Raw genomic sequence first — 24,035 nt, forward strand, 5'->3', positions numbered from 1 at the left:
AAAGGAACTACACTGGATTTCCTGCCTCCTCCCTAAACTGCATTTCCCCTAGAAGCTCAGTAACACAGGACTGTCAGATTGCACATCACGGAGCACTGACTGCATTTCTGGTTAGAACATGCTCTTGAAGTATGTTCCAGTTTGGGTGGCAGGGTTTGTTTATCACCTTTCAGCCCATCACCTGCTCTGCACCCCAGGGACCCCAGTGCTGTGGCTTACCTTGAAGGGTCTGGCGTGCCAGTGAAGTAATGAATACAGGGAAAACTAGGGTCCTGAGGCAGAACAGACACTATGCTAGCTGTAGTAAGGAAAGATTCAGAGTCCACACAGACACCACTGTCCTTGTCTCGCAGGACATCAATCATAGCTTGTGCAGAAACGTCACCTATATGGAGGGGGGAAAGAATTCCTGAGTGTTCAGTGGATTGGAGCCCAGGTAAGGATTTTAGCCTAAAATGGCCACTGACACTTGACACGGGCATGTCACAAATCCCAGTTAATAGTTTTTACTTAAACAATGAACATTCAGAAACATTTCTAGCTAGTAAATGAGAATGGTAAGAAGCATTAATCAGGCATGGCAATTACCAGGTAGGGAGAAATGGTATTTAAAAGGTACTTTTTCGGAAACAAGGCTGTAATACTGCTTTAGCAGTCACTATGAACAGACTACTTATATAAAACATCCACTTTCCTCTACCCAAGCAGGGCAGAATGAGAGCACCCTGATTTTCCACTTCTCAGTTTCGATTCTCCCTCAGTCAAAATTTTGAAACATCATCTCGCAGTCACAGAATGTTACAGCAGCAGATCTAGACACCAAGATTTTTCTCCAAACCCGTATCTACAAGAATCCTCTATTCTCACTATGTTTCCTGCCTATGTTCATCCCAGCTTTCCCCCCATGACCCTATTTTCTCAGATGCTCCTTTGGCAGGTCGGGCTTCTTCCCCTGCACCTTCTCAGTCTCTGCAGTGACTCAAAGCTCCATGCACAGGTGCCTCAACACACCAGGAGACACAGAATGACTCAGCAGCCTGCAAGATTTTCAGCCATAGCCATCTGTCTGTGGGGGTTTTTAGTGCCATAATCCAGATTTATTAAGATCTTTTACCTATAGTCCTTCAGAGTTTACCTGCCTCAGACACAAACCACACTCCCTGCAGTTCTCCAAGAGCAAGAACTCTGCAGCGCAACAAATATCTCACCTCTAAACTCTTCAGAACATTCACCAGCATGTGAAAATGCCAAGAGTCTAGTAAATTCACATCTGTATTAAAGGGCTTTTTAGAAAATGATAATTTGTGCTGTTTTCCATGCATGAGAGAGCAGATATATGTCAGCCATGCACTGCTGCAGGCTGACCATTTCAGAGATATTTTGGCCAGCTGCAGCGAACTGAAATAAGTAATAAATTTGGGTCTGGAAAGAAACCCTTCCTTTGATTGCAGAGAATAGGCACCAAGTGTGTTCCAGTGGCTTTGCTCTGCTCAACAAAGAAAAAGGGACTTCAGTTTGCAACTGCTCTTCCTTAAACTATGTTCTTGAATCTTTCCCCAAAAGGTTAAATCTGCATTTTTCCCAAAATGAAGATTCCACTGAGATCAATCTTTGATACGTGAGGTCATATTTTTTTAATAGTATAATTTTAGTGTCAGGTAGGGCTACTAAAATTACAGGAAAGAATGAATGCAGTGGCGCATCATGCACATCAGAACACTGAAGGAAGTTACTTTGTAATTGCAATTCTGCTTTGAAACCTTGAGGGTGACATTAAAGGCTTTATCCTAAATTGTGGGACAGTCTTTAGTTCTGATCTTCCTTCCTACACAGCTTCTATGTAGAGGTGCTCTCAATCACATGTAGTTCTGGACAGAATGCCTGAAATGGAGGCAGCAGTGACTAAAATCCCAGTGTGCCCACAGAAGGAGAGTTCAACACTTACCACCTTGCTTCTCTAGGCTCTCCCTGCCAGAACAACAGGCTAAATGGTCATCAGCAAGAGAAAACACTTCAGAAAAATTGAAGTCAGAGTCTCCGTTCCACCAGCCTTGACTTTTCACATAATTCCTTAGTTCAGGATGCTCAGCATCAATTTTTGTAGTTAATGAAAGCTGATTGCAAATGCATTTCACTCCCTCTAGAAAGAGCCACATATTAAAAGAGAGCATTAAAGTAGTTTTTCTGGGAGAAGCTGGGAGGAAAATGTCATATCAATTAGGAAACAAATTAAACCATTGGTTAGTATGTACTTCTGGCACGACTGCATAACTATATAATTACACATACACAGAATTACCAATCACTGCAGGCTGCAGAACTCAATCCTCTGTGCCCTACTGAGGCACTGGCACTTGTGATTAATAGTGAGATTTAGACAGAACACCAGTTTCACCTCACATATTCTGACCACAAAGCAATAGTGGTATGCACATGCCAAAGGCACATGCCTGATCTTTTTTCCAATGCTATTCAACAGACACAAGAGGGCTTGAGATCTGACTCGATTTCAAAATATATTTCAGCACAGACCTGCATTTAATGAACCTGCCTTGCCCTTCAAAATTCAGAATTTAGAAAATGTTTTTTGAATCTTAACAATTGCTTTAAGGTTTCCAGTTGAGAAACAGTTTCACTGTAAGCTGCAAGATAGGTTTAAAATTTTTTATCCAAAATTTTAAAATGGCATGAAGTAAAAAGAATGTGTAAGTAGCCTCCAAAGAACATTAACCAGTTTTTAAAGTTCCTTTCATCAAAAATACTGCAGTGCTTACAACCATATATCCACAGCATGGCAGTGGTTGCTGCAGAAATTCCTCAGGGAGAATAAAGCAAATGTATTGGAAGGCAGAGAAAGAGCTGATAAAGTAAAACTACAAGCTAAAATAAACACAGATTCTGGAATTTGGCACAAATAATTTCCTACACAGAAGCAAAACCAGTAGTTGTGGAAGTTTTTAATACTGCCTTCCAAAAAAGTAAGCTTGCTTTTGTAATGCCTCATGCATGCAATTTAAATAAGGGGTAACAACTTCAGGAAATTCTGCACATCATTCTGCAAAAAAGTCCTTGTCATCCAATTCTGACTTACGCTAGGGTCCCTGACAGCTTATTCTGATTCACACTTTCAAACAGCATATTTTGCAGGGAATTTTCTTGACTTGAGTGATGAGGATATTTGTGTCCAGCTAGGTAAGTCACTCTTAAGGAGCTCTTTAAATATTACATTAACTCATGCAAAATAATATTTCATGGCTTTGATCCACCACAAAAAAATATAAATCAAATGTATTTTTCCACTGAGACTTAGGAACATTAATAGAAAGGATTTTGACATGCTTATTCTTAAATTATTGCCAGAGAGTTGCTTGATAAACACTCACTATAAGCTTTACAGTCCTGCAGCAGCAATATTGGAACACTGAGGATAGTCAGGGAAAAATATGCCTTCACACTGGGGAATGACACATTTTCCCCATTTTAACAGCATTTGTGCATTCATTTGAAAGCTTAAGAGGCACACTTATGGTTGCCAAAAAGAACCCCCCGAACAAAGTGTGAAATATAGAGTTCTTACATAGCCAGCAGCCTTTCCTCCTGGCAGGCTGCAGGAGGTGGAAACTACTTATCTGCAGCTCACAGGGACCTCCTGAAGAGCAATGTGCTGGTAAAAACCAGGACAGAGCTGCAGAAACATTTCAGAAAGCTGCAAGCAGCAGATGAAGGTAACAGTTTATTTGCTGGGAAGGACGTGAAGGTTATGTGTTGCTGATGCAGCTAAAACCGATAAATAAAACCCACTGCTCTCCAAATATCAGTCAGGCAGGTCAAGAGAAGAAGGCAGGCTGTCACTGCATAATCCCAGGAACCTCAGGAGTCAGCTGCTTTCCAGAACAGGGGCTTTATCAGGACAACATTTTCAGTCTGCCCTCCTCTCTCTGTGTTTGGTATCTGTTTGTGCCAGATAACCTGCAGGTATCCTTAAAATACAAGCTTTGCTTGGGAAATCACCAGCTCTGTGAAAGTAACTGATTCCTGTTTGGTGGAAGGGGCTGGCAGCAGGACATCACACAACACTGCACAGCCTGGTGTAATTTCTCTGCTCCTTCCCATATCTGCTATCTCCTACCTTTCATTTAGGGGGAAATGAGGAAAGAACTGAATGGATCTGTCCTAGCATGGATGACAAAATTCCTCTTGAATACTCTGAATTTTGACTTCATTCAAACATGAGTACATTTGAAAAAGCTCTGCTGTTAGGAAAATAAAAATCCCATCAAAATCAAGATGAGAATAAATTAAATACAGGCCTTAAACAATCATATTACCTTAAGGTAGACCATATATGCTGGAAATTTTTTAAATAAATTCATCCACTAAGCCAGTGAATTCTAGAAGTTAGTTTGGTAGCTCTGGCTTCACACATACAGAAAATAAATAATTTACAGGTCTAAAGAACAGAACATTATTGTTTTGCACTATCATTTAAAAACAGGAATATGAAGGGAGTATATCTATTTCAGTAAAGGAACCACCACAGCAACCCATTCAATTTATCACCTGAAAAAAAGCCCTTTTGTCAAAACTATCAATGCTTATTCTTTCCTCCCAATATTTTAGATTTGCAAGTAATAATTTGGGCATTAACTCCATCAAAAAAACCCATCTGATATGTTCCAAACAGAAAATAAATCTGGAAAAATACACCTATCAAATATAAAAGTTATGGTTATTACATAGTTTATGCATAAAGGCAACAATCTCCATAGAAAATGCTAAGTCACATCAGCCAATGCAAATCAACATGTTGAAAAAGTCAGAGTAGTACAAATATAGAAAACTAAAATTGGTGATTTAATCAAACACTTGCATTCATTAGTCACTTAATGACTTTAAAACCAATTCTTCCACAGCAACTCTTTACAGCTATTTTTAATAGGATTTGCTGTGTGTTCTAAACTAACCTGTGATTTTTTCAGCTGCCCAATACTTTCCAGATGTCTCCAGTATCCAGGCTTCATTTCTGTCCACAATCAAAAATGCACTTTGGAAAGTATGGCATGAGCTCCCATCTTCAAAATAATTTCCACCTTGTCCATGCTCTTCCAACAGAGCAACTATTACATCCAACGCTTCTTTAGCTGTTGCACCTCTTTCTAGGCCAAGTCTGTAAGAAAAGGGTGAAACAGAGATTCAGAGAGGAATGAAACACTGAGATCTCCTTAAGTTATTACTTTTAAACATCAGCATTCATCTGGGTTTAAAATATTGAAGTGTCTGTTATGCCTACTATAAGAGTTCTGCTTTAATTAGTTACTGGAATTAAAGGATGAGATATTGAATTATTTGTTTCTCATCTTGAGTTTCTACGTTGGTTCTTTACTCTCAATCCTATCATAGCTAACTTTTAGTTTTTTATAAAAGAGTCCAATTGCCAACCAATGATCTCAGCCGCACTGTAAACATGCAATGCTCTATTTATCTCCTCCTCAGGCAGAATATATTTGAAGGACAATTTGCAAGTTTGTTTTTTTTTTTTAAGTAACAGCTGTACCAAGTTTACTTTTCCGTACAAGGGTGGAAATTGTAAATTAATATGATCATCTATCAGAAAAGGGGAGGACTATTCAATATTACAACCTCTTTACAACCTCTCTTTCCCAATGCTCTGGTTGGCCATGGAAATTAGGCCTTATCCTTATATGCAAGCTATATGCTGTAAAGACAAGCATTTGTACACAGTCATACTTCAGAGCTCCTGTAGAAGCTTCCCCAAAAACTATTTGAATGCGAGGTATGGCTTTTGTCAGAAGTAAGAGCAACCATGTGTCTGAAAGAACAGGATTTTAAAACGAAGTTCAAGCAAAGTAAGAGTTTTTATGGAAAAGTAAACTGAGGTGTGGTAATAAATTTTACAAAGCCATAGGGAATGACTGTACCCTGCATTGATTAAGTGGCACTAAATAATCTCTTTATATAATTTACAGCCCTAATTGGATCAACAACAAAAGGAGTAACCAGAAACTGAAATCAGACCTGCAAACAATTTCACTGGTCCAAAATCCAATTACTGGTAATGAGAAAATGCAGTGTTTCAAACAACAGCATATCCATGCCTCCATCCTTTGGGAGAGTTACCTGGACCAGACCAAAATTTCTCTCTGTTGTTTTGTCACCTTAGTGTTTTTCTTTGTGTTTGTCTTTTCTCTAACCACTCTATGGATAAAATAATTGTGACTGATGGATAGTTCCAAGAAAATAACTTTTTAAAATATAAGTACTATCTGTGATAGCTCTCTCCATTTCTCTTGAAATCACACGACAAGAAAACACTACTCTGTTTCTTTCCTAAAAACTACAGCAGCCAAATCAGGTCCTGGTAATTTGAGTACAGATTTGTTGATCTCAATACTTCTCAATACTCAATACTCAAAACTCGCCAGATGCACTGGCTCTACTTTGTTAAATACCTGGCTAGCAGTAGCCTTGGCTTAGGCTAAATTATTGAAAGCAGTGTTTTCATCTCTCTCAGCAACATCTATTAATCACCTACTGAAAAAGAAGAGCCAAGAATGTTAAAGTTTAACTTAAAGTGACAGTTCCTCCACCATCATCTTCTTACTTTGCATTTATAGGATCTTTCATCTCATCTTTTCTTGTTAGCTGAAACTTGTTTTGTACTGGTGATCCCATTTTTAATCCCTCTGTATTTCTGTTTTTCCCTCACTGGTGCAATTGCTTTTTCAGACCTATACAGCTATGCCAGTCTTTGCACATAGCATAGACATAATTTAAAAGCCAGTCCAAAAGCATGTCTTATCTATTCCCTAAGAACAGTCCCTGCCACAGGTGAGGGAATGGACTGAAAACTACCTTGGTGACCATACAATCACTAGATTCAGTAATAATCTGCTCCCTTCTCCCCAGTTAATGACCAAAACCATTAGGTTATAAATAGATCTAACCTGCCAAGAGAAAAAACATCCCACTAAAACTTTAATAATGTCTCCCTGAAATTTCCATTTGAGGTGGTTACAGTCTAACTTTCGCTGTCAAAACCACAGCAGGGATTCAGGCTGAAGAAGTAACCCTTAGATATTATTTTTTTATAAATGTCTCCAATGTTACATTTATTTTCATTAAGTAAAGGTCTAGGCTCTGCTTTTGTTTGGCTGCTCCTATCTGCCAGTCATAAGTGACAGGGGGAAAAAAAAGAGAAAAAAGAAAAAAATCAAACCTCATCCTACAAAACAACCACATAACTCATTTCCACAAAATTAAGTCTTGTCAGTTATCTCAACATCAGTGTCCTGGGCAACCACAGCATAACTCTCCCTACTAACACACTTCACAGCACCCTTCAAGGTGAGCTGGAAGAACAGTTAGAAGCAATTTCAACCCCAGATGACAGCTTGAATTAGTTATTAATAAAATTTCAGTGATTTAGTACAATCCACTGCCTAAGTACCTCCAATATGCTATCATACTGTCAAAACAATATTATCTTAAGCTTTTCAACTTCACCTATCAATTACATAATGCAGGCTTTCCAAATTTACATACTTGATGACATTCTACTTTATTCAGTTTTGAGGTCTCTAAGGAAAGAAATTGGTAAACAAATTAATACCATTTTAAAAAGCATTCTTGACTCCCTGCCAAGATTGGCATCTCTGTGTGGCTCTGAAAAAATTATTGCACCTGTGATCAAAAGAACAAATAAATAATACAAACACATAGAGATTAAAACTAAGACAAAAAATGCAAAAATAAGGGTGTAATTTACAGATTTTCCCATATTTACCTTTTGTATGGTAATGCTGTCCTAACTTATCAGCAAAACAGTTCATGAACTCTTCAGAAGAACGTGCTTCCCTAAGTGAACAGGTGCTTTATAGTTACAAATGTGCATCAAAAAAAAAACCCCCAAACTGCAGGCAGCTAGGAAGAGTACCTGAAGAAAATCCTGGTAAGTTCACTAATGCAGCAATACTGATAAAGCTTCCAAAAATCAGATTTTGAATAAATCCCTAAGGAAAAGGAAAATATTCCTTAGTAATTTGTGCTGGAGCATATTTTCTCTCAATTTGTGATTGGGTCCGTGTTCTCCATTTAGATTAACTGGGATGGGGAATGGAAGAGGACCAACTTCTAACCCTGAAGTCCATCACACAGACATTTTTAGTTTCTTGAGAATCATTGAAGCGTTCTGACATGCTGTGGTACTCCATAAAAGGGGCAGAGCTGCTTCACTGCAGCCTACGGAGGTGGATTTCATACTTGATGGTTCTCTCATGTCTATGAGGTGTCATGCAATAGACACACTTAGTTCAACGGGGCAAGTCTTCACAATAAGAGAAAAAATCACTTAGGCTGGAGCAAGCAGCAGATGGTAACAACACATCTCTGGTTCTCCTTGCCTGAGTCACCCTCTCTCTGCATCTGAGCTACAATTTCTTCTGCAGGTGAGAAAGAAGAGAGGGAAGGGGGCATTTACAGGTGATGACTACCTGTAGTTTATGGCCAGTGCCTCCTTACTTTGGTATGTCCTGATTTGCTAGTGTGGGTAAATCTAGAGCTGTTGGATAACAAATACTTGGAAAGTAAACAATTCTTTGAGACTGCAATAACTAAGTAAGAAATAAGTAGAACTGGACATTTAAACCAATGGTTTGTTAAAGTTTCAAAAGGACTGTAGTAGGATGGAAAAAATAAAAGTGGAGCTTAGAAGTCATCTAAGTCCTTTTCTTCACAAAATGTTGTCCTGTACTTTTTTAAACAACCCCTCACATCTACTCAGCCTCCATTGATGCAATTAAATTTTCTAGTTCCCTCAGGTACAGCTTCTCCACAGATTCCTTCAGTATATACAGGGCTTAGATAAATAACAAAGAGAAATATAACCCAAATTCCTTCATCATTTTCTCATTGGTCAGATTCTTTAGCCCTCTGATCACATTTCCAATTGGCCCATATTCCTCTTGATTCATGGTAGCTGGAAGCAGACACTCTATTTCTGCAGAGACATGTTAGAGAACATTTACAGTTACAGGCAGCTATGCACATATCAATCAATTCCTCTAACTCATGCTTCCCAGCTTGTTAATGAAAATAACTTCTAAGGTTTTAACATCCTCCTAAAAGTCAAGATATCTATTCCTATCCTTTTATCTACAAAATATGCTAACTCATTGCAGGAGTAAAGTAGAATGATTTGTCAAGATTTTTCTTGACTACCAGTTATTACTGTGCATTTATGAATTGATACTTGAGGTTTTTGTCCCTTCAGAAACTGAGGTTAAGCTGGTTTACAATAACTCTTTTTTGACTATATTAAGCATAGCCACAACATTTAACTTTTTCCAGTCAATCAAAACCTCTCCCATTTTTCACTAGCCCTCAAGAAAAATGAGAATTCACCTGTAACTGCTTCAGCCAGTTCATTAAATATCCTAGGGCAAAGTGTAGTAGAACTATTTTGTCTAAGAGTGATTTACTTAAATATGCATTTGTTGTCCTCTTCAGTCTTTAAATGGAGTCCATTTGCTTCATTTCTCTTTGCAATAAGTTCTCACGTCCTCTCTTCTTTAATTTTCAGCTTTCATCCCCCACCCAAGCCTCCTTTAAATTCTGTTCACTACAAGATCAGCATGCAGGCTGAGACTTACAGTGCAGCACAAGCCTTTGGGCAGACAACCGTCAATGAACAGATTCACAGGGGCTGGTGTGCCAGCATTTGGATAAGGGCAATGGTTTGCATCGGAATGCATGGGCTGAAGTAAGGCTTAGTAGTTTGTTTATGCCTACAGTTGGCTATAAGCCCAGAATAAGCTTTTTAGGTCAGAGTAGGCTGTTGTAAAGTGGGGGAGAATGAAGGGCACACCAGCAATCTGATATTACAAATTAGTTAGCAGTTCCTTACTAACAATGTAATCATCTCTCTTACCCTGACACAATAGCCACTGCTGGACTGTAGGGTGGGTAGACAAGGTAGACTGAGTGAACCCACAACAGACTGGTACATTCTTGGTAGATAAATTCAGATTGCAAGGGTTTTAAGTCTTCACTCAGCTGTGTCTGGAGCCCTAACAACCTGCTCATATTGTTTTAAAATCCCCTTATGCCCACACCACAAAGCTGTTACCTGGACCAGCATCATCTAAGGCTGACGATGAAGGCAGCTCACAGCTCAGCAGGACACCCACCTGACAAGATCCATGCCAAGCAAGGCTTCAGACTCAGAAGCTGGTTCTCTGGTCACGACAGCTTCATTAGCTACACACACTCCGTGCTCGTTGGCTCCCATTTCTGCCCCCCAAAGCCAGGAGGGTCTGCTCAGCACCACAGCGTGAGTCTTCGGCACCTGCTCAATCTCGATGTACGTGCACTGAGAGACAGCAGGAAGGGAGAAAGTTAAACTATCACTTCATATGTTGCTGTGACTGAAGGAGCACAAGGCTTCAATGTTCAGACAGGACACACATTATTTAAAAGGTCCATGAACTTTTTAAAACAACATTAAAGTGTCATGTTTGAACCTTATATTGCATAAGCATGGGAAAACACATGTGATGATGCTTGCAGGCTTCCAAGAGATAAGCAGGACCCAAATGCTAGAGTCAGTGGAGCACTGCAGGAGACAGGCTGTACTGTTACATTACTAAAACACAGATCATACCTGTACACAATACAACATCAAACTATTCTACCACCTCCCCTAAGCACCATCTCCAGTACTTTATTACATACATCATGTAACAATGATAACTGGGACAAAATACATCCTCCTCTCCTTTGCTGCCTCCCCTGCAGCTGCCCCCAGCACAGAGACACCTGGCAGAAAGAGGAAAAAAAGCCTTGAAAAAATTGAGCAGGATAATAAACCACTTTGATAAAGAGTCACAGAAATAAAACATGGGTATTGCTGTACCTTAAACTGGTGGTTTTTTCTATTTCAAATGGTCTACTTTAATTAGTTGTCTGCCAATGTACTCTGACAAGGCAAAAATACAAAGGAGGGCTGGGGAAAAGTCATTGTAACTGCAAGGAAGAAAGAAATTATGTTGCCTTTCAAATATATTTACTTGCCTTCAAAACAAGCCTTTGCCTTCAAACCAAGCGCTGTTTTCCCAGGCAGCATAGATGAGGGCTCAATCCCTCATTGTTTTGTGCAAACCAAAGAAATGGACTTTACATTTTACTGTTGCGTTCACATCAAGTTTTTCATGGATCAAACTCAGCAGAATTTTCTTTTCAGAAACCTAAAGTTGTCTGTATTTATGACAGGTCCAGCATTCCTGTTGTAACATCTTTTTTACAGGAAGTAATCTGCAACAGTTTTTTTTTTAGGAATATCTGACCAGGTACATCAAAGTAAACAGGATCATCAGAATGGATTTGTGGACTAAAAGTTATTTGCCTTGTTTGCCTGGCTGTGTCTATATTAAAATCTAAAGCCAGAGAAATTAGTCCAAAATTATCAGAGCATCAAGAAGCTTTGGTTTTTTCCTAGCCTTTCTTTCTGCCTTTAGAGATTATATAGCATGATCATCTTCAGCCTCCAGTCTTGAGCAATGATTTTTACAGTAAAAGCTCCTCTAGCATGCAATTAAAATGACTATAGACTATCTATAGACTATCTTTGGTCAGAAATGGGATTTTCAGAGTCCTTCACTTTGACCATGCTTGAGGGATACGAGAAATAAGCTTGCCACCTTCATTAGGTAATGTGTGCAAATAGGTCAAAACTAAACAAAACACCACAAAGCAGAGGGGCAGTGAACTCTTTCAGTCTAAGTACAGGCTTAGGCAAGAAGATCCAGTCAGGAATAAATACCTGCTGTATTTGTAGGAGAGCATCCCTAATATTTGACCAGGCTGTTTGACCAAACTGCATATATAGTAATACCCTGTGATTTTGTAGAGGCAAATTCCTCATCTATCAAGGTGCAGCAACATTTGGCACTGGCCAGGAGCTAAGATCTGACTAATAAACCTCTTTATACAGCTCACCCTTTGCTTCATTGTGTAACCAAGTCATGCCATAATTGACATTTCTTATCAAAACTCCCCCTTCTCCTTTTGAGCTGTCAGCAAACAAATCCCATTTTTGACATTCTGCACTGTCTCATTTCAGAGCTTCAGGTCAGTGCTGTTTGGATAAGCATGTGTGAGATCAGAGAATAACTGTATTTGCTGGATGTGCAAAGGGCCTTCTGGAGCAGCAAGGGAAGATTGTGTGTGAAAACAACACCAGAGCAGCGACCTGGCCAGGTCTGCATCCTCAGCCATGTCATAGGTGATCAGCTGGTTGCAGCCATCCTGCAGAGCCATCCATGAACCTTCTCAATCCTACAGCAGAAAGCAAAAACCTAGACACAGTGTGGAGGGGACTTCAGTACTCCATCCACCCACACTTGCACAGCGTTTTCTGGCTGAATAGCCCTATTATACAAGCTTGCTTACACTGACTCTTTGATTTTTCAGAAGGAAAAATGATAACACTCTGAAAAGTGATAGTTAAGCTGAAAAAATGCTGAATGCCTTTCCTCTGCAAAACATATTTGCAAGGCTATCCTTGCTCTCGATCATTTATTATGTGGTGCCTCATTCCAAAAGCAAGCACTACCAAAGCTGCTATTCATTGCAAAGATCTTATTGTTAATGGCAGCAGTTGAAAAAAGGGAAAGGGGAAATTGTTTGTTCCTGCTTGATGGATCCTGAAAAAATGTGGGGTGTTTTTGTAACTATGTATTGAGGCCAGAAAACATCCATAGGCAACACTACACACCTCAAAATACAGCTGCCACTTTCAGTATTGCTTCTTTGTGTCCCCCAATCCTAAAAAAAAGTGAACATGGAGTGTATTTCATGCTATATTCCATTTCCATACAATAACTCAGGTACATAGACTATATTCAAGTTGCTTTATTTATATAAATTGTTTCAGAAGACCTAAATAACAGAAAAACCATTTCAATCTGACAGCCGCTGACAGGTCTTGTAAAACTACTATTGACTTGATTCTTATTCATTTGTCATGGTTATTGACACAGCTGAATAAGTCTTGATGACATTTTACCTTCCCACTATAATTATTTACTCCAGTAAGCATAAAAGTAGGCACTCAATGGGATTGATGCATTCAGGCAGGAGGATGGTTCATATTTATAATAGTAGGTATGAGCTTCTGAAAAAACTAGGGTTCAGAGGTGACAGTAGATTATTAATTTTGAACATAAAACTCTCACTTCATAACTTCACCATCCCCTCCTTAAAATAACATTAGAAAACCCTTTCCCAAGAAACAAGAGGAACTGGGCTATCCACTTTAGCCAAGACACATGAGATGTAAAGGTAGGTCAACTAGAGCCAGACAATGGATTTGCAACACAGCAAACCACTGCTTCTTGTTCCACAGAAATCAGGACATATCCTTGCAACAGCTAAAGCACAAAAGGAAATAGAGAGGGAAAGACAACACTCTCCACCAAAAAAAAAAAAACCTCACTGGCCACTAGATCTCTAGAAACAGGAGCTTGGATGATGACAGGATTTCAAAAGCAGCCAAAAATTCCAACATCCTTGTTCCCTCTCCTGCACCCCACAGACTTGGAAAATCACTCCAGCCCAACAGCAGAGCAGCCTGTTCCAATGAGCACTGTGCCAAACTAGGCAATGAAAAATAAAGCAGACATCAGGTACTGCTGTGATTCTGCTTGCCGCTAACCCTGGCTTCGTAATTCCTGAAATGTCCAGCCTCAGTTGGACTAACATTTTTCTTTGAGTATGAATGCTAAAAAACAGAAGAATACTGACAAATTTGGTGGCAAAGGCTGAGAGTGTGTGGTGTCAGGCTCCATTGATTTTCTAGAATTCAAGCCCTGAAAGTGGCATAGCTGGCATCTTGCCCTGTGACAGTCAATTCCCATTAGAAAATATAAAACTAAAGAAGAGAGATCTCATGCACAAAAGATGCAGCCAACTTTAAAGAGAATTGAGCAGGCTGGGAACTAATGATAGTTCTTTTCTTTCACTTACAGTATCAAGATGAGAATCTTATCAAGGGAGTTCTAAGAATAGCACAAGGCACAAATGTATCTACCAGCCTAGCTAGGGCATGCAGATAAGTTGGAGGTATTCCAAAACCAGACACCACAGTCATAAACACAAGAGATTTCTTCTTTCATTAATGAAAAGAAACTATTGTGCAGTTTCTACTGTACTAAGGCTGCAGAAGCCCAATTCCTAGCACTGTCAGTCAGGTCATTATGAAATATCAATGAAATCACATAGGCTTCAGCCCTGGATAACAAAGGCAATAGTCAGGGAATGTTTTAGAAAGAAATAATCTTTGAAAAGGGGCATTAAGATTTCAGATTACAAAAGAGATCCCACTCCAACCCCCTTCCCTGTCATCAGATCCAGGCTCGAACTTGGCATTAACTCTTTGCTTCACTACTTCAGGCACTGCCATACCATAGCACATATCTGAAAATGGATAAAATATCTGTATGATTGCAGTAACTCAGTAAATTGCACCATGGTTGCTTTTTTAACCCCTTCCAAAAGAGGGATGCAAAAAATGTGCTGAGGCAGTCTCACAGTCTGCTGCCTCCCTGACAGCGTGGTTGGAAATGTATAGACAGGTGATTCCACATGGGCTGCCTGGGCTTTCCCATCATGGTGAAGTGGTAACCTGGAAAACTAGAACAGAGTTGTTCAAGGAAGCCCCTCAGACTATGTAATGCAGATGTGCCTAGCAATGAGCTTTACAGGCAATTCTTTTGCTGCTTATTTACAAAGCAAATTTAGTAGAGCTGAAAGAAGTGGGAATAACCTCTCCTTGGGAAAAAAACACACACAAGCAGTAGTACACAATACAAAAGAGGTGGTGAACCAATGCTATTGCCACTGCTTACTTACACAGCAAGTAGAACTAAGAACAGAGTGGAAGACATCTGGATGACTTCACCACACCCATTAAGCATGGCCATGACATCTCCTACAGCAGCAAAACTTGTGCAGGGGACAGCCATAGACCAGGATAAATCCAGGATAAATCCAGGATAAATCCTGGGTACCTCTCGAGTAGTCAGCCCCAATTCCAGAGGTCACACAGTCAAACCAGAGCAGAGAGCAGAAGTTTCTCCAGCAGCAGGATGAATCCCCAGCTCTCAGAAACACACTGTACTACTACTTGTATCCTCACGTTGTAGCCAGATATAAAAGCATTTACTAATTGTACAAATAGAGAAAAAAGCCATTTTCTGCCAAAGGAAAGTATCTCTTTCCTCTTCATATTAAGAACATTTTTTTCTCTCCTTATGAAGACGCTGGTGTACTTTACATATACTTTGTATTTGCATATTGTTCCCAGCTGTTTGCATTCATTGCAACCAATAAGTATAAAATTTGAATCTTATCTCTAGCAGTGTGTAAGGATGATAGATTTTATTCTAGGGGAAAAAAATAACTAGAAAGCTAGAAAAAGCCAAACATTTCCCCTGACAAAAAGCAAAACTATCTGTACCCTCTGACTGACTCTGACCTGCTTTGTCAAGCCTCAGGCATGTGAGTCACTGCATGGAAAAGTGCTCCACAAAATGAAATTTAAATATCTTTAAACAAATCAAATACCACAGAGTGCAGCAAGGCACCCAAGGCTGGGAACACTCTCTGGAGACATTATATGTCAGAGTACATTTAGCAATCAAGAATTCACCTCTTGTTTTTCAAGATACAAATTTAGCAGTCTCCCGAATAAAGTAAAACTGAAGCAAAAGTAAAACTGAAATGTGGATGGAATTTATTAATTTAATGTTTTAAAACAGGAAGAAACAGATTTCAAAGAAGCCACAAAGAGCTCATCACAGAGATATCCTTGGAACTCTTGGATATCCTGAGCATTTGAAATTCTTGTTCACTCATATATTTTGACACAATTAAATGTTTTGGGTCAAGATGGAAGACTTGGTAGTTTTTTGCCCCACACAATTCTAATACTCTCCCCTCCTCCTCCTGTCCACTACAATAAAAAAAGGAAAATTAAAAAGATAAAAAAGAATAGCTCAAGCTAACCAGTTTTGCTCTGGTAGCAGAAAAGAACAAATAAGCAGCACTCCTACAGTAAAAACAGGCTTTGAGAGGGCAGAAACATCCAAGAGATTAAGGCTTGTACCTCTGAACTGCTGCAGGGTTGTGCACTGTGCTACAAAGCAAAGTCAAACACATCAAAGGCCAGTGGCCTGCAGTGGAGCAGAAGAGAGAAAATGTCCACCTTAGCCAAGCAATGGGCTGCTGAAGGCAGCAACCAATTTCTTTTCTTAGCTGCTGTCTGCCTGCATAGTGCCTGTCCTTTATCTCTGTGTGCAGTCTCAGGGTGAGCTCCTGCAGGGTGGTTTGGGCAAAGCCCTGGTTGGAGCTCTGCTGCCAACCAGCCAGCAGAGAGGCAACAATGCAGCCTCCTAAACCACCTCTGAACTGCAAACCTTCACATTACAACCCCATTTATCTACACAGAGTAAGAAAAATGCTCCATCATAGGCACAAACACTGCTGTGTTTCACCAAGGATTCCTGCCAGGCACCACTTTCCCATGGAAGTGTCACTGGGGGTGCCCAGGTTTATACCCACACTTGCAGCAATGTGAGCTAGCACTGCCAGTCTGACCTGGAGGCTTCCCAGAGAGCAAATTCTCAGTAAATCCTGATGATTGACCTCTGTTACCAGATTCTGCCCATGACACAACGCAGATAACCCAAACAGCTGGCAAAAAAAGGGAACCAAAACACCCCAGAACTGAACTGCAACACTGGTGTGATTCCTGCTGATTATGTTACAAACACCAGGATTAAGATCACCAGGTGATAAAAAGACAACTTTAACACAGTCGAAGTCGTCTTTCCAAGCTTTATACTGCCGTGCCACACCAGGCAGGGACCCATCAGTTTCCTTTAGGTGAGATTTTTATGCCTGCAGTCCTCAAACCAAAACAAAGTCTTACTGCTCCTCTGAAAACTCAGAGCAAGAGGAGATAGAAAAACAAATAACAGCAGAAGAAACAAAAGAATAACTAAGGCATAACTATGCCATGATGTTTTAGAGAACAAAAAATTCCTCCTATCCCACAGAGGGCTGGCTTTTAGCCCAGATCTGTGTTTAATACCAACATACTAGAAAAGTTTTGTATATTCCACAGTTTTGTAGACTTCTTTGCTAGTCTACCTTTTCTACTTTCCCCTTCCCAATCCTCCATAAGAAGTTCCATGCTGTTAGGATAAAAGAGCTTTTACAGCTCTATAGTGAAGCAAGAAACCATTAGTATTTTGAAGTAATGAATATAAGGTTAAGTTAGAGGAAAAGAAGGTAGATCAAAAAGGGAAAAAAAATTCACAAGGGAAATTTCATCCACAAAAAAGTCATTCAGCCAAGACTTCTTCAGGAGAAGGAAAACCACAGCAAGTAATAGGTTAATAGAGAATAAAAGAAACCTAGCAAGTAAAATCTTAAAAATTAGACAGGGGGCTTGATTTTAAAGAGTATATGACAAGAATTCTCATTAACATGCGACAAATTCTTAAAATCCACATCTGATAAAAGAAGAACACAGTTACTTTTAGCAGAGGAATTTTAAAAAGGACCTTATTCATGCTTGGGGGAGCAATACTTCACCTGCACAAACAAATTCACTAGACTGATTATTACAAGAAGGAAGAGGGCTGAACAGCATCTGCCACTGCAAAATTGCAATGCAAGGGAAGAACAAACTTCTGAGAAAGTTGTCACACACATACACAGAAGGGACCTTTAATGAAAAGCCCCATTGTTCAGGGTCTTGGGAACCTGCTGACATGGAGGGAAGGAATTATGTTGATGAGCTAGCTGCAGGGTTACTCAGCTGGTAGATTGATCCACAAAGACCAGGCTGAAAATGACTTGCAGTATTCAGTGAGTTCCCCTGAGACCCTGCCACAAACCAACTGAGAGCTGTACAGCACAACCTGCCCGATTCCTTTATGGCAAGGATCTCACTGAATAACTGTGCCTCTTTTGGTTACACCGTGCATTATCACAGCTGCAAACAGGAGCAGCACAGAACAGAAATAGGAAATGAACAGGATGCAAACTGTCTGATAGAGCTCTCTGGAATGATTCATGTCATTACTACCTTTTAACAGAAATTCAGAATATAAGTGACAGTCACAAACAGGTAATCACAATTTGATACACAATGAACCACATTATGTGCAAAAAATAATGGAAACCATGCCCACTATCATTGTCCAGTGAAGGTAAAGAAACCAAAGCAAATATACAATATGGAATGGAGAGAAAAGCTGCTCATTTGGAAAAAGGACCCAAAACATTAGGATGTATGAGAAGAAAGATCTTGTCAGAGGCACAAAGGATTTCTGACTTAGAAAAATTTAGTGGGAAATTGATCTGCCACATTTTCCCATTTATAAATATTGTACGTTTAGTTTATCAGAGATGCTTAGTTAGTTTTACAAAGTGCAAGGGAAGGAAAGCTGTAGTAAAAAAGAAAACCTACACTGACAACAACTGAAGTGTTGGCAGTTTTCACGGGTTTTAAAGCACAATGTATTACCCCTGAGTATGTCAAAGCTACCTATAGAAACTTTGACCCTCGTCTCCGCTCTCCCATCAGTTAATTACCTCTGACAAGTTTGCTTAAAAGGCAGATAGTGTTGCATGCCTGGTACTCAACAAGGCAAAGCAGCTGAATTCAAGCCTTTCCTTAAAGCTTTCTTTGACTTTGAGGTTCAACTCACTACCAATATGCAACGACTGTGCAGAGCTACCAGACAGCCCTTAGACCTAACAAAACAATTAAAATCAGTTCTGTGTTTTAACCAGTTTACTCAAAATACACATGAGTTTTTAAAAAAAGGAAAATACATTAACAATACTTAGTGCTGAGTGTGATGAAGATGCAGTGATAAGCAATTACCTGCACTACTCTCAGAGAAAATAATGACGAAAGAGGAAGAATTTTGGGAAACATCTGGAGGCTGTATGTTGCTGTACACAACTTTTCTTGGAAAACCTCAGGCTAGAGAATCAAGAATTACAGTAATTTCACAATTATAAGCCACACCGTTTTGACTAAAATTTTGGTCCGAACCCAAAGTGCGGCTTATAATCAGGTGCAGCCAATATATGGACAAAGAACAAAAAGTTGCTGTTTTAGTTTGGAGGACAGGTGTCTGCAGAGAAAGGCAGGAGCTTCTCTTTGAAATGGAGAATGTAAACCCCCTCCCTCCAAATTATTATAATTTTGAAATCAAGGGGCTCTCAGGTAAAAATATGGGAATTAGGAATAGCAGTTCTTTTCTAGGGAAATTAAAATAGAAATACAGTACTACAAAGAAACAAACCCCAGACCCTGACAAAGTCAGAGTATAACCTGACACCCCGTCAGGCAGGGTGTTGGTAGCAGTCCCATTAAATGGTGGCTGCATCCTCCTGCAGTGACAGATGTGATTCAGTTGAAACAGTGCTCCTGTACAAGGTGCAGTTTCCCTCCGGAGGTCCAGTGGTGATGTGGAGAAATCCGGTTTTCCTCTGGAGTCCAGTGGAGAAAGAGGTTCCCTTAGTGTCCCAAAACCTCTGTTTTTATTTTGGTAAGAAATGTTGGGGTCTTCCCCCTGGCAGGAGCAACTTCCAATGGGATGAAGTAATTTTATCAGTCACACAGTGGGACTCAATGGGCCATTAGCAGAAAATGACTCCCTGGAGGAAGGATGAGTTGTGAAAAGATAAAGAACAATGCCCCGCCTGGTTTCAATGGATGGCCCATTAGCAGAATATCTCCCACTGAGATAAGGATCAGTGCCCCCACCCTCAACAGATGGTGATAGAATAGATACCTTTTATCACACTCTGTATTGTAACGTGTGTCTTATAATCAGGTGCAGCTTATAATCCTGAAATTACTGTACATAGTAGCATAGACCAGCAGAAGCGAAAGTATCCATTAATTGGGACTTAAGCCCCTACTTTAGGGAAAAAAAAAGGCCCACTCCAGTCTGTCATCTAAAAGTGCATCTTCACCACACTGCAACTAACTTTATCTTGATTTAAAACAAAAATTTCAGCATTTAAGGAGAATTCTTGCAGATTCTTTTTGGATCCTTTTTGGTAGACTAAATCTGCAAACTGTGTTGTGCTATGAAAAGGAATTATGCTTCCTGCTTCTAAAGGTGTGGCCAAAGAGTTGAGTTTATGAATGAATTCTAAAAAAAAGGCATTAAACTGGTTAATCATGGTGTGAAAGAGGAAGAATAGTAGATTATATATGGCTTAATTATATGCTTCAGCAAATTATGACAATTTCATCAAAGAATAAGATATGGGGCAAAGAGACCAAAAGAATCAAGAACTCTTACAGTAAGTTCTTACAGATTATTCTCCATTAAGGATACAAAACAAAGAAGCTTTCCAAAGTTCTTCTTCTCCAGTAATCGAACTTTTTTTTTCACTTCCAGTTCTATCAAGAGGTTTTTTAAAACAAACTGCTCTGAAGCTTTCTTTTTGTCTTATTGTCACACTTGTGTTACATATGCCAGCACGTCTACAAGGTGCTACAGCACTTAACTGCACATAGTGCTCCTGGGGGAGGGGATTTCTTTACATCCAAAATTAAACCATTTAATAATGCATTAGTTGTACTAGATGTTGGCAGCAAAAAGAATTAAGAGAATGTTAACTGTTAGAAAGAAGAGCACCAAACCCTCTGAAATCTGGAAATCACCCCTTTTGAAAAACAGAATTAAAACTGGCACTGGTCTTTGGATATCTTCTGGGTAAGTGACAACTGGATCCATAAAGGACCTGTTTGGATGAGAGACATCAGCCTGGTGCAGAACACCTCTTGTCCTCAGCCCTCTGCACAGCCACAGGGGCAGGAGAAAGCTGAATGCAGGGAACCTCACAGATTCTGCTTTCCCAGCTGCAGTCAGAGCAAGAACCTGTGGATTCTAAAAGCTCCTGGCAGTGGAGCATCAGTGCCCAGCTTCAGGACTCTACACCCAGCCTGGATTCAGAGAAAAACCACAGCACTATAAGCTGACCATGATGCAGGTGCCCAGCTGCAGAACACGCCAACAGAGACAAAGGCATGTGCAAGACTTAAGTCTGGCTTACAAAGCTTGCGTACTCTCATTCTCCTCCTCTCTCATTCCCTTATTAGAGCACAAGTTCCTCAAGTCACAGATTTCTAGCCACCTGTTTTTCAACCTGTGTAGCACAGTCAGGTCCCATTACTGCCAAACAACAAACATGAATGAGAATAATTCATTTGGCATGTGACACACTCTGAAAATTTGCTTCTAGTTCCAGTTAGCCAGGATATTTTCCCCTTAAAAGGAAATCAGTAGACTATGTGGTGCAGGAATCTGAGATGTGAACAGTTGTGCCTGTCTGACAGAAAAAGTAGAGGGCAAGGATTTTTTCCCCAATTGAAAAAGTTATTTTGTGAGTTTCATTTTCAGACTTTAAAAAAATCTTGTCTTTTTCTTCTCAAGAGATTTGAGTGAAGCAAGCAAGGACTCCACAAGCTGATGAGGAAACAAGGCAGTATTAATTTCTTCCAATAACAATGATTTCTCACAGTTTGAATGCTACAATTCACCCTTACCTCAACTTTGCTTCCTGGATCGTGCTCTGCAGCAGCAAAGTAGACCACCTCCTGTACTTCATCCCTGGGCCGTGCAGAGTTCTTTCCAAATACCACCAGCCCATCTTTAGAACATGGGGGAAAGGCTACAAAACAGTAACTTGGAGGAGCTGCAGCCATCCTAGAATGGAAAGAAAACATAAAAAAAACCAAAACTAGTGGGTTTTTTATTTATAACTGCATACATTAGAGAATCATTCAGCCTGATGGTACTAACTGTAGCTAAGAGGGAATGCATTCCCTCTGTCAGCTGATTGTCCAGTGATAAGGGAAGAAACAGGCTGGCTCAAAGGAAGCTTATCTGAATTTAATTTTAAAAATATAATCATTTTCATCCTTTTTCTCCCAAGCTTTGTGAAGGCATAAATAGGAAAAAAAGGCAAGAGAACTGTGCCTTAACGAGTCTGCTTAGTCCCCACTGAAAGAAGATAGTCTGCACTGGAGCTGCTTGGGAATGCATGACCTAGATGTATTCTGCTGACTCAGACAAGTGCAGGGACACGGAATAACTTTAAATAATTTATTCTCTCTGTTCACATGCACTTTAATATTTTTAAAAAGGAAAGATAAAACATGTTTGAGGGATTCCTGAGAGAGGACAATAGCATAACTGGAAACAGAACAAAGGTTCAGCACAATTACATCAAAAATTACATCAGTCAATTTATCTACTCAGATGGGAGAGAGACTGAAGCACTAATTGCACTTTATTTTCTCTGTGGTTTGTCTGCATTGCTGCTCTTACCTGAAGTTAATTGATTGCTGTTTATTTGTTTATGTAGGCTAATGTGAAATATTTATAGGATAATTTTAAGTGTTTGCAATGACAATATATTAAGAAAAACTACAAACTGTTTCAGGACTATTGCACTACTGTAGCTGGTCTTGTGTACATTGCTACATCTGATTTTTTTTCCACTATTCAGGAAAACTTCTGGCACATATGCCTACAACAGAAAAATGTAGGGTGTTTATCACTTGTTAAAAAGGCACTCAACAGAGACAGTCTGAGATTTCTTCATAGTTCTTATCACAGCAATAGAAACTCAGTTCCCAAATAAACAAACAATTTCCTTTTGTCTTCCACAATATCCTGAAGAAGTAAAAATACTTGCACATATTTGAACTCCTTAGAAACAACCAGCACATGAGTTTTCCCAGATTCATCTGCAAGACAATGCTGGGCATGGGGAAGTGCTCAAAGCTGCATTTTTATCATTAGCTTGCATATGCTTCAAAACATTCAAATTTTGCCTTTTCTTTTTCTTTTTTTTTTTTTTAATTTTTTAAGCCGTGCCACTTGAATACACATTTCTCACTGAAAAGCAGAAAATAAAACAGAGGAAGAATTCCTTTTCTATAAAGACTGTAATCCATAAAATGGTAATTGTTTGCCTGTGGACTATGAACAGATCACACAGATGTTCAACCTTGCAAAAAAAAGTCAAGCAGATCCATGTTAGAAGTGCCCTCTACCAACACAATGAGAGGCAATGAATTGTCCAGGGAACTCACACAATCTTTCTGTTTAGGTAAAATTATATTCACCCACTTGAGCTGAAAATGCATTAGGGAACAAACAAATCCCTTTTCATAAGCAGAGTTTTGACCAGTGGGAAAGGACAAGTTGCTTGGAACTGGAATTACTTCAGCTGATAAAACACATCTGTCAGAGGACACTGGGGATGCAGACCTGCCTATTGTGCCTCTAAATCTGGGACTGGTTCTACAGGAGTGTCCTGCACATGGACATGATAAAAATCCCCACTTCAGTTGCCTCTGTGGTTTAACTGGAATGTGGTGTGTCTGTAGAGTGTTGCCCAGCCTTCATCACTAATGAAACCATCCAGTACTTTGCTATGAATTACTCCAAGTATGAGTATTGCTGTGTTGGTGATGTCAATGAAACTGCTTTCCAGCTCTCTGAGAGTTCCCATCTGCCTTCAGGTAACTCATCTTTTAGCATGCCAAATTTGTCTTCTGATACGTTGCCAGATGAACCAAAATCTTCAACAACTTGCAGATTTAGTCTGGACCTCACTATTCAAAAGAAGTATTTCCTTTATTTTAAACACTAACTAAGCAGATTCATTTGAAATACATGACAGCTGAAAAACATCAGGCATCCAAGAGCCTAGCAAGAAAGTTTAAAATTAAATACAATACTAATTTTTATTAAATTAATACTTAAACATATTGGCAGATAGGCTTAAAAAGATGGGAAAAGTTTCAACATTCTATATCTGAACAAATATGAAGGTATGTAAGGCAGACATTTACATATCTGAGGAGATGGGGAAAAGAATTAAAAGCTTGTAGGTATAAAATGCCCTTC

The 24,035-nt window shown here is 39.5% G+C and overlaps 1 protein-coding gene across 1 annotated transcript in view; it reads right to left on the bottom strand.

The window, feature by feature from the left end:
• The window catches only part of SCRN1 (secernin 1), a 37,337-nt gene that overhangs the window by 4,484 nt on the left and 8,818 nt on the right, over nucleotides 1–24,035 (bottom strand). The window contains exons 2-6 of the mRNA XM_033067575.2: nucleotides 21,662–21,821; nucleotides 10,206–10,387; nucleotides 4,965–5,167; nucleotides 1,946–2,140; nucleotides 220–385 (exon numbers count right to left, since the gene is read on the bottom strand). Of these exons, the coding sequence (XP_032923466.1) occupies nucleotides 220–385; nucleotides 1,946–2,140; nucleotides 4,965–5,167; nucleotides 10,206–10,387; nucleotides 21,662–21,820 (905 nt within the window). The 5' untranslated portion in view covers nucleotide 21,821. The remainder of the gene's footprint in view (nucleotides 1–219; nucleotides 386–1,945; nucleotides 2,141–4,964; nucleotides 5,168–10,205; nucleotides 10,388–21,661; nucleotides 21,822–24,035) is intronic.

This window comes from Catharus ustulatus, chromosome 1 (assembly GCF_009819885.2).
Source record: "Catharus ustulatus isolate bCatUst1 chromosome 1, bCatUst1.pri.v2, whole genome shotgun sequence".
Taxonomy (NCBI): Eukaryota; Metazoa; Chordata; class Aves; order Passeriformes; family Turdidae; genus Catharus; species Catharus ustulatus.